Source organism: Diabrotica undecimpunctata, chromosome 7 (assembly GCF_040954645.1).
Source record: "Diabrotica undecimpunctata isolate CICGRU chromosome 7, icDiaUnde3, whole genome shotgun sequence".
In the NCBI taxonomy this organism is placed as follows: Eukaryota; Metazoa; Arthropoda; class Insecta; order Coleoptera; family Chrysomelidae; genus Diabrotica; species Diabrotica undecimpunctata.
In genome coordinates this window covers 156,996,431-157,007,669 of record NC_092809.1, presented here as the reverse complement: position 1 = coordinate 157,007,669, position 11,239 = coordinate 156,996,431, and the positions used below count along the sequence as shown (strand labels likewise).

Below are 11,239 nucleotides of genomic sequence, written 5' to 3'. Positions count from 1 at the left end.
ACTGTGGCTACGATGATCAAGAAGACGGCTGAATACGACTCCATAGCCATGTGAATGTTGAAGCAATCTAGCTCTTGACAACACAGGGCTAACTAGAAGACTGAAGAGGACCCTTCGAATTAGTTTAAGTGACAGAGAAAGAGCAGGGCATGCTGCTTGTGCGCGTGGTGCATTTTAACATTAGTACGTTATTTATCAGATTAGATTAAGAAAACGTCATAGGGTAAGCTCTTGATTTAAAGCAACTTTAGTAATTTAGGATAGAGTAAAATTGCTTATTGGTCATTTCTGACCAGATTGTGCAATCATAAATAAACAGAAAAAAATTTATCTTTTTATGCATTTTAAATAAAATACAAATTAAACAGATGTTTTTATTTTTCAATTATTGCCCATACAAAAATTTAAATAAACAAAACATCAAATTGGAAAACAATGTATCAGATCTGCTAACAAAAATTCATTTCAAGTCTTGGTGTTTGGGATTTATGTGACACCACAATATTTTGACGTCTATAGACGTCCTTCTATATACCCACGTTATAATGGCAGCGACGTACTGAAACGTGGTTTAAGTATGTAATTCTGTTTGACTGTCACATCAAGCGCTCCTCCCTATCGATCAGATTCCGCTGTCATAACAGTGGGAGGCAAATAGGTAGGCTACCTTACCGACTATACTATAAGTTTTTTCTTGAACAGACTTGAGCACATCGAATTTCAAAAAATTTGACATTAGGGCATCTACGCAAATTAAAAATTTCGACAAGTGGTCTACAGAGCAAAAAGTTTTGGGAAACACTGCTCTACATGGACACTCCTTTGTTAAGTTTTATATAGCTGATTACTGTCGTTTAATTTTCTTTTTTTGGTATTTAAGTTCACAAAGAGAGCAATTTGCCAAACCTTGGATTGTTTGACTCAGTACAAGAGGAATCGCTGGTTCACACAATCGGTTTTTTTTTTTCGAAAGCTATTTTTTTTATTTACAGTTTTTTCCCAGTGTGCACATTCAAATGGTTTTTCAAAGTATCTGTTCGAGAAAACTGCTTAAAACAAATTTCACACTTGTAAGGTTTTTCTCCAGTGTGCATTCTCAAATGTGATTTCAAATTACCTGCTTGAATAAATTTCTTAAAACAAATTTCACACTTGTAAGGTTTTTCTCCAGTGTGCATTCTCAAATGTGTTTTCAAACTACATGCTTGAATAAATTTCTTAAAACAAATTTCACACTTATAAGGTGTTTCTTTAGTGTGCACTCTCAAATGTCTTTTCAAATGACATGCTTGAATAAATTGCTTAAAACAAACCTCACACTTGTAAGGTTTTTCTCCTGTATGTGTTCTCAAGTGTTTTTTCAAATCCCCTTTTTCAATAAACCTCTTTAAACAAATTTCACACGTGTGAGGTTTTTCTCCAATGTGCATTCTCAAATGTTTTTTCAAAATACTTGTTACAGAAAACTGCTTAAAACAAATTTCACACTTGTAAGGTTTTTCTCCAGTGTGTGTCATCAAATGTATTTTTAAAGTACATTTCCAAAGAAACTGTTTGAAACAAATTTCACATTTGTAACGCCCCTGTCTAGTCTGAACTTTTATATTTGTATTTACGGTTTTCCCGTCAGCGTGCCGACTCATATAGTGTCTTTTGTGGGATGAATGTTTAAACGATGTTTCCATTATTTCCACTTTGTTCTCCTCCTGAGTAAAACCTAAAATACAAACCAAATATAAACATTTACTACAAGAGATAAATAAATTCACAAAAATATAAAAAAAGTAGGTAAAACATAATAAAATGATTTTGCAGATAGCAAAATTCTACCCAATAATATACTTAATATGTTTTAGGCACCTGTTTCTGTCTTGTAGATGCATATGTTGTACCTTTGTTTTAAGTAAGTCTTTGGAAATCAGTAAAATATATAAATTAATCACAGCTATTAAATTACATAATACAATACTTCTTTACTAAATCTTTAACATCAATCATCACATCACCATCATTGTTGCTACATCAGAAGTTCTATCTGGACATTATTAACCTTACTCCTTCATTTCATACTATTCCTTATAGCATGAAGTCAGTTAGAGGTACAATTTTTAAAAAATGTACCCAAATATAAGCATATGCAGATAAGTGGATCTTGTAATATGGACGAGTTCTAAATCAAGGGAGATGTGTGCTACACTCTACACTTTCCAACGTGGCAGGAGAGATGAGAGGTTACAGAGTTAAAAGCATGGGCCATGTCTTTTTTTCCTGGAGGCTGTCTGTTATAAACCGGATGTACTGCAGCTAATTGGCATATTGTACATCTTCCATTCCTTAATGATACCCATTCCAGAATTCTGGAATCCTGTACTAACTTATACAGGTCTAGTGGATGGATACCATACAATTTTGGAGTCACCTGGTTGTCTCCAAAAAGTGTTTGCCCCCTGCAATCTAATACCTTGCAGTCATGCAAGATTGTCAATATGCAATAGTTGACTGTTTCAGGTTCTCTGCTATAGAGTCTGCAGCTCAAGTCTCCATGAAACAGTTCCATTATATGCCGGTGAAGACAAAACCTGTTTTCACTCTGAACTGATTCCTGCAGCGTAGGTTACCTTCTTCTTCTTCTTCAGTGCCTTATCCGGTCCGGATGTTGGCGATCATCAAGGCTATCATGGTTTTGTTGACTGCTCTGCGAAACAGCTCCGCTGAGGTCATCCCAAACCATTGTCGGAGATTTTTCAACCACGAGATACGACGGCGTCCCGGTCCTCTTCTGCCAAATACTTTACCCTGCATAACAAGTTGAAGAATTCGATATTTTTCTTCGTTCCGCATCACGTGGCCGAGGTACTCAAGCTTACGTTGTTTAATTAAATTAAGCACTTCTTTTTCTTTTGTCATGCGCTGTAGGACCTCAACGTTGGTGACATGGTCCACAGAAGATATTTTTAGTATCCTTCTGTATATCCACATCTCGAAGGCTTCGATTCGTTTTTCAGTGGCTTGCGTCAGTGTCCAGGCTTCAACTCCATACAGTAACACTGGAAGAACGTAGCACCTCACTATTCGCATCTTGGTTCCCAAACTAAGATCACTGCAGCACAGCAAGGATCTCAACTTAATAAATGTAGACCGTGCCATTTCAATTCTGGATCTAATCTCTTGAGCGTAGTCCCATTGTACGTTGAGGGTAGTTCCGAGGTAAGTGAATCTGTCGACTCTCTGGATCTCTTCGCTACCCGCCATTAGTGCCCCGGGATCTAAATTTGTACGGCTGACAACCATGAATTTAGTTTTCTTAATATTAAGGTTCAGTCCGTATGTTACGCTCACAGTTCGCACTCGGTCTAGTAAGGCCTGCAGATCGTTTAGGCTGGTTGCTAGTAACACAGTGTCATCGGCGTAGCGGATATTATTGATGTATTAACCGTTCACTCGGATTCCCATGTCTAGGTTTGTGAGGGCTTCATTAAAAATCTCCTCAGAGTATATATTGAAAAGAGTCGGCGATAGCACACATCCTTGTCTTACTCCTCGCATGATCTTCACTTGGTCGGTCAGCTGGTCTTCGACCTTGACTTGAGCACGCTGGTTCCAGTATAAATTCATGATGATCCGAATGTCCTTCTCATCCAATCCAACTCTTTGTAGTGCGGTGACCATCTTCTGGTGCTGACAACGGTCAAATGCCTTGGCGTAGTCAATAAAACAAATATAGACATCACAACTGACATCGCGGCATCTCTGAAGTAGGACTTGTAAGGTGAAAAGTGCTTCACGTGTACCCATAGAATTGCGGAATCCGAATTGCATTTCACCGACATTTTCTTCGCATTTCTTGTAAATTCTGGCATGTATGATTTTAAGAAAAATTTTAAGTGCATGACTCATAAGACTGATAGTTCGGAAATCTTCGCACGTTTTCGCAGATCGTTTTTTTGGTAGCGTTACAAATGTTGACAATAGCCATTCCTCTGGGATATTACCTGAATCGTATATGACGTTGAACAGTTCAGTTAACTCCTTCGTGCTCACTTCACTCATCACCTTAATAAGTTCAACGGGTATTTCGTCCGGACCTGTAGCCTTACCATTCTTAGACTGTTGTAAAGCAGCCTTTACCTCGCTTTCTAGAATTGACGGTCCTGTCATGCAATTTATTTCCGGAAGGTTGCCGCGGTCGTCCCAGAAAAGTTCTTCGATATATATTTTCCAGGTAACCAACTTCTCATACACTGTCGTCGCCAGATTACCGTCTTTATTTATGAGGAGGTGTGTGTTTTTCCTCTTGTATTGACCAGTGGCTTCACGAATCCTTCGGTGGATATTTATATGATCGTGTTTCTCTTGGAGCTCCTCGATTATTTTACATTTTTCTTGCATCCATGTCTCCTTGGCTCTTCGTATTTCTTTTTTAATTGTCTGGTTGGTTTCTTGGTATTTCTTCGCGTCCCTGTTTTTCATTAATCTTCTTTGTTCCATCATCTGTAGAATGTCATCAGTCATCCATTCTTTATTTTTTACTCTTTTTTTCTTTCCCAGATGTTCTTTTCCCGCATTCAGCATGACGTCTTTGATATAACTCCATTTTTGTTCTACACTCTGTTCTTGTTGTTGAGCCGTTTCTAGTTTTTGTCTCATTGTATCTCTCACGTTTTGACGAACTACGGGGTCTTTTAGAGTGTCATAATCCAGGTTCTGTTTAGGTTTATTTTTGATGAGTTTCTTTAGTTTGAGTTCTATCTGGCCCACTAATGGGTTGTGGTCCGATGAGACGTCTGCTCCTGGGTAGGTCTTCGCCGAAGTCAAGCTGTTCTTGAATCTTTTGTTAATGAGAATAAAGTCTATCTGGTTTCTGATGATATTGCTGGCTGTATCTGCAGGTGACTTCCACGTATAAAGTCGTCTCGGGGGAAGTTTAAACCACGTGTTAGCAATGGTAAAATCTTCTTCACGGCAAAATTGTATGAGTCGGTCTCCTCTTTCGTTTTTCTCGCCTAAGCCGTGTTGTCCGACGATGTCTTCTACACTGCTTTTGCCAACTTTGGCATTGAAATCACCCATGATGATGGTTAGCTCGTTCTTCTTGGTGTATTTTAGTGCTTTTTGTACAATTGCGTAGAACTCCTCGATATCCTCTTCTGGTTTTTCTGATGTTAGAGCGTAAATTTGAATGATGTTCGTATTAACGGGTCTGCCTTGCAGCTTCATCAGAATGACCCTGTCAGAGAGAGGTATCACGCTGATCACAGCCCCAGCGACCTTTTTGCTCAGAATCAATGCTACGCCATTCCAGTGATGTGGTTTGTCGTTTCCCGCATAATATACCATATGCTCATCCACACAGCACTGTCCCGAGCCTGGCCATCTCATCTCGCTGATTCCCATCACGTCGATATTTAGTCTTTTCATTTCTTGAATGGTGTTGTGTATCTTTCCCCCTTCAAACATACTTCGAACATTCCAAGTACAGATTTTTTGAACGTTCCACGTGCACACTTTATCTTTATTAGTGTTTAAATATTGGTAAGGATTTCGTGGGTTGACGACCTGGGAAGCCTTACATTTTTGTGTTCTTCCTCCCCTGCCGGATCTTGGTATCCGAAGTCCATGATCAGTATCTTCTCCAAATTGGTTTACATTAACCATGATGAATGAACTAGGGACTATTTATGGGGTGGTTTCCCGTTGCCTTCCCCATCGCAGTGTCACAACCGATTGACTCGTAATGCGAGTGGCGCCTGTGAGTATCTAGAATTAAGCCTACAGGATTTTTTTTTTATTTTCCCACAGCCTTAATCCAGTAATGACATTACTGCTGCCTAATGTCATGTCCTCAGTTGATCCGCGGGTACTTATTTGGCTAAGCCTTATTCGGTTAGGTAGGTTCGTAGGTTACCACCGACTGGAAAACTCCATTTAACACCTTTCTTTTGGTGCTTCCTGGGCCTCTAATGTTTGGCATCAGCCGTATCAACGCCTCCAGATTTCGGTTCGCCTTCTCTACCGTCTTTTGGATGTGTACTCCGAACCTTAGTCCTTCTGACAACAAGACTCCCAGATACTTAACCGATTTAACCTGTGCAACCTCCACACCTTCCACTATAAAGCAAAGAGAGGATTTTTCCCGGCTCCCTTTGAGAACTAACACCTCAGTTTTCTGAGGCGCTAGCTGTAGATCGTTCTCTCTGATCCACCTACTAATTCGACGCAGGTCTGTGTTAGCCGCATTAGCCATGTCCGTTTTCTGACTCGCCTTCGCAACCAGTGCGAGATCATCGGCATAAGCTACAAGAGTGCATTCCCTTGGCATCTGTAGCCTCAACACCCCGTCGTACAGGACATTCCAGAGGATGGGACCTAGTACTGAACCCTGCGGAACACCCTGCGACAAACTGATGCTGGTATCTTTTTCTATTATGAACCTGTCAGTAAAGTATCTCCAGGCACTCACTAACGCCCAATTCTCTCAGCCTGGACATGATTTTTTCCCATGATGCCGTATTAAAGGCATTCTTGACATCAAGCAGAATAAGAGCCCACCCAACTAAAGAGGTTGCCCACACTAGCTTAGGGTCCAGATTAGGGCTTATGACAGCCCCAATGGCTGCTTGACTATCTGTGCATATGTTAACCTGCTTCAATTCAAAGGCCCTCATGTTAATTTCTCCGCCCTCTGTATTTCAGGCATAGCCGAATCTTTGCAATCTTGCAGTTTACAAGAGAAATTAACATGAATGGTCAAAATCTGAAGACTTCTTAGTTCTCGAAACCAAAATTCAGGTAATTGTCACATAACAGACGGTAAATGTACTGACAGGGGGATCTACAATATGTATTCCACAACATATCAATTTATCTCCCAGAATTGATTTCTTATACTCAAAACGAGAGCTTCTGAGGAGCCCTATAGGACAAAATATGTATAAGCGAATAGTCTTTTCTATATTTATTTATATATATATATATATATATATATATATATATATATATATATATATATATATATTTGATATTTGAAACTCCATAGACGAATGAAGCCAGCTTAATATCTAGCATGCCTAGGCGATGTGAAGCTGTTATTAAAAGTAGAGGAGGAAAGAAAAGATATTAGTTTACATTTCTTTCCTTTGGGAGAGTATAAAAAAACAAAAACGTTTGTCTCAGAATAATTTTTTTAAATTGTGTTCTCTGTATCTCAAAAACTTATGACTGATCCTTCCCAAATTTTGCACACTTCTTTTATAGATAAATTACTAGGTCGCAACGTCCAGATATTGTCCATTTTGTTGTTATAATTAATTTTACAGCATCAAATTGGTCAAATGTTAACAAAATTTTTTCGGAAATTAAAAAAATTCATCTTTTTTTGCTTCTAAAATCTGAAAAAACCATAAAATGAACAATATCTCGACATGGCGACCTAGGGAAACTTGGGGACCTTGTGACCTTTTTGGTTTTTTGTCAACAGATGATCCAGTTATAAATTACGATGACACTGCAAAGTACATTTACCACATTTACTTCATAATAATTCTTTTCCTCTATTTCATAAAAAATAACCACTTCTATCTCTTCATTTATATATTTGCTTTCAAAAATTTATTTCTTCCCAATTCTCTTAATCGTCCTTCTCTAAATTAATTGTCTCTTCTACTTCTTCTGTTCACTCATTTTCATAATCTCAAGGTTTTCCATTCATGTCAATCTTTTTCGATGACACCCTCATCTCATTTACAAATTCCTGGACCTTTACTAGGTTCACTAGGTTTATATCTTATCACAATAGGATTTAAATTTTGCAGTAAAAACTTTCAAATTTTAATAACAATTGGTTTTTAATACACCATAATTACCGTAATTATGGCTTAATTCATTAGCTATCCATACAATGTGTACTTGTCGATGGTCAAATGAATACTGCATTGAAAATTTCAAATGCATTATAAAATGAAATTTGTAACAAGAAAACGAAAACAAGATGTTGCATGTTTCTAAGAGAATCAAACAGCATTCCTAGAACTTCAGCTGTTTTTCTCTACATTTTATATTTTTAATTATTATTTAGATTAAGTATTTAATTATTATATTGTTAAAATTTTTCTTCCTTGTTCGATACTGATCAATATTCTTTTGTAAGATTTTATTTATACAAATATTTGGCCAATAAAAATAATCTATAGCAAAGAAAAATGAATACCTTAGGTTAACACCAAAGAATATAGAGGCATATGTGTCTATATTCTTTGTTATTAACCTGTGTTCTGATTTAAATTGTAAGTATATTTAAAATGAAATCATTAGTAATTCGATTGTTATCTAACACAAGTGTATAAGTATGAGAACTTGTAACTGAACTTGTTCCAATTTCTATGTCAGTGCTTACTCACCTCATTCACTCATCAAGCTCACTTACCTCACTCACTCACATACCACACTCACTCACCTCACTCGTAAATACCTATAACTCCATCAATTTTACTCCAATCACTCTGACATTTTAACTGGATACTCTTAAATAGTTATACTTACTATATAATAAAAAAAACACACACAAAAAAGGTATACTACTCCCCCGCCTTAAGGTAGATGACTTCTTGTTTAGCTACTTACCCTTTGTCTTTGCTTGTTTTTCTTCACATTGTACAAGTTTATTTTCACCATCTATTTCAGTTTTTATGGAGAATTCCTTTAGGTCTAGATAGTCAAATGTATCATGTGTACTTTCTCTAATGGGCTCCTCTTTGATTTCACTTTTAAACCTGTCTAAAAAAGAATCATCAACCTTATTAGAATATATCTCTAATTTACAAGTATCTCCAGTAAATTCTTGTTTTATTTCCATTTGATGAAACTAGGTATTGTTACTGTTGTAACCTGTAACAATAATAATGTTACAGGTTACAGATTTAGAGATTTACCAAATGTGTGTTCGGTTATTCTATGATAATACCAACGAAGATGAAGATAGACGCTTATCGCTTATGCGTCTATATTCGTTGGTATTATGTATAGAATTTTTCATATAAAAATGATTGCACGTCATTTAAGATTTACGACGACAGAACCCCACAGCGTTGCCAAAACATCAGAATAGCTAATAAGTGAGGAATTTTTAAAATGTCAACTATTTGTCAAACTGTTATATTAACAGTAAATACACTCAGTTTTAAGACTGTTGCAATACTCTAAAATACATAAGAAAACATTTTAATACAGAATTATATATTCTAAAGTTTAAACTTACCTCTTTTAGAGCATGAATAGTAAATACGTCCCGCCATTATTTCTTGTTCAAAATAATTTATCTTATATGAAAGCTTATCAGCTTTCTACAGACCATTTAGTTGTTTTGGCATAGCACAATCACAATAAACAACAATAATTAGTTTTTAAAGCTATTAATCTAAATTTAATATGTATTTATAAATACAATTTATTAATATATAATATATTGTGATCAAATTGTGTAAGAAATTAAAACATAAACAAAATTCTGACTCTAAAAATGCGGCAACACTTTAAACAATTTTGCCACACGCTGAACTGTCATTAAAATTTGAAGTATTCCCATATCAGTTGCGTACAATTGTCTAATATATTTAATTAAAATTATTATTTTGTGGAATATTAGACTTTAAGAGTTATTTCAGAAAATTTATATTAATAATAATAACAATTGTTTTTGTTATTTAATCAATATAATTCTAAAATTCCCTATATAATGATGATTACATTTTTCTGATTATTATACCAAAAAATATAGACGCTAAGCGTCTATATTTTTTGATTATACCATGTTGACGCCTATGAAAGATCGAGCAGTTCCGTTTGGGTTTCGTATTATTAGCTGTATTAGGAAAATTTGAACTCTAACCCTAGAATAACAGAGACACATAGAAGCGACATAGCGGTCCAAAAGCGTGTACCATTTTTGTATACGCATGCCCGATTCTGGTTGTATTACTGTCAAAAACACGTGCTTATTCTTTAATTCTGGTTGTTTTCGATAGTCCGTAGGCGTCTATGGTAAATACTCGACACAACAAGTGCATTTGACCCTTTATATAATTTATTTATAGTTAAAAGGTTATAGTTATAGTTTATAGTTAAATATATAAGTTTATAGTTATAGTTTATAGTTAAAAGTTTAATTTATATTTAAAATGTCTGGATATATTTGTGCGATTCGCGGATGTTCATCTGTGACAGGAAAAGGAATAAGTTTATTTAGATTTCCTAAGAATAATAACAGGTAATTACTATTGCTTTGTAATTATTATTAGTTATTACTAATTACATAATATGTAGTATTGGTTTGACTTTCGAACAGTAAGCCGACGCCGACGTGTCTGTCCGAGCTATAAAAAAATAAACTTTGGTCTGCCAAGGGATACCTAGTTCAAAATGAAAACATTAAATTTGGTGTCAGTGCTATTTCTTTTATTGAAAGACGCAAGTCTCCGAAGGCTCAGGTCAAAAAATCAACAGATGGTGGCCAAATGTCGGCGCGCTCGAAGACAACAATACGAATATAGTATTTTTAAGAAATAAAAATATATAGAGGGTTTTATACACGAGAATATTTGATTTAAGAGCGTAGGCGCAAAATTTGGGGCAAATGTTTTTTAAATGTATTCATTTTTTTCGAATTAGAAAGACCACATTATTACTGAGGGCCAAAAGTCCCCGAAAACTTTTATAATGTTTATTTTAATAAGTTACAGGGGTGAAAAAAAAGAGAAAATTTAGTGTAATTTTTAATTTCAAATATCTCATTCAAAAAACTTTTTGTTTATTCTAAGGGACTTTCGGCCCTCGGTAATAATGTAATCTTTCATTCTGTGTTTAAATTTTACAAAAATATTTGTTAGTTTTCTCAGGATTCCAAAAAAATGTTAAAAAGCATTGGCCCGAAATTTTGCGTCTACGCTCTTAAACGAAACAAAGAAATTACTAAAATGCTCAAACTAAAAATTGTTGGAAACATAATTAGACCGATAATTGGGAAAATCTTAAAATTCCAACAGAACAAGACTTCAAAATTGCAAAAACATGGTTGCAAATAAACAAACTTACATTAAATTATGAAAAAAACTAAATAGGTACTCATCTACTTTTTGCTATATACAAAAGTTGTCTGCCAATTTTTAATTCGTTAAATATAAATAAAAAAGATCAAATATATGGATCGAAATACATAAAATATTTAGGAGTTTTAAATGGGAATTAC

The 11,239-nt window shown here is 35.5% G+C and overlaps 1 protein-coding gene across 1 annotated transcript; it reads right to left on the bottom strand.

The window, feature by feature from the left end:
* Window positions 1–360: 360 nt before the first annotated feature.
* LOC140447051 (uncharacterized) lies at window positions 361–8,963 on the bottom strand. Its single transcript, XM_072539637.1, has 2 exons — window positions 8,620–8,963; window positions 361–1,717 (listed from the first exon to the last, which is right to left on the bottom strand). The coding sequence occupies exons 1-2, from the start codon at window positions 8,849–8,851 to the stop codon at window positions 987–989; spliced, it is 963 nt and encodes a 320-aa protein (XP_072395738.1). The 5' UTR covers window positions 8,852–8,963; the 3' UTR covers window positions 361–986.
* Window positions 8,964–11,239: the final 2,276 nt, after the last annotated feature.

What these genes read in the sequence shown, in the direction of transcription:
- LOC140447051 (XM_072539637.1), bottom strand. Translation starts at nt 8,851, where the DNA reads ATGGAAATAAAACAAGAATTTACTGGAGATACTTGTAAATTAGAGATA. An exon ending in AAAACAAGCAAAGACAAAGG is followed by an intron (nt 1,718 to 8,619) that starts GTAAGTAGCTAA and finishes TTTGTATTTTAG; the next exon opens with GTTTTACTCAGGAGGAGAAC.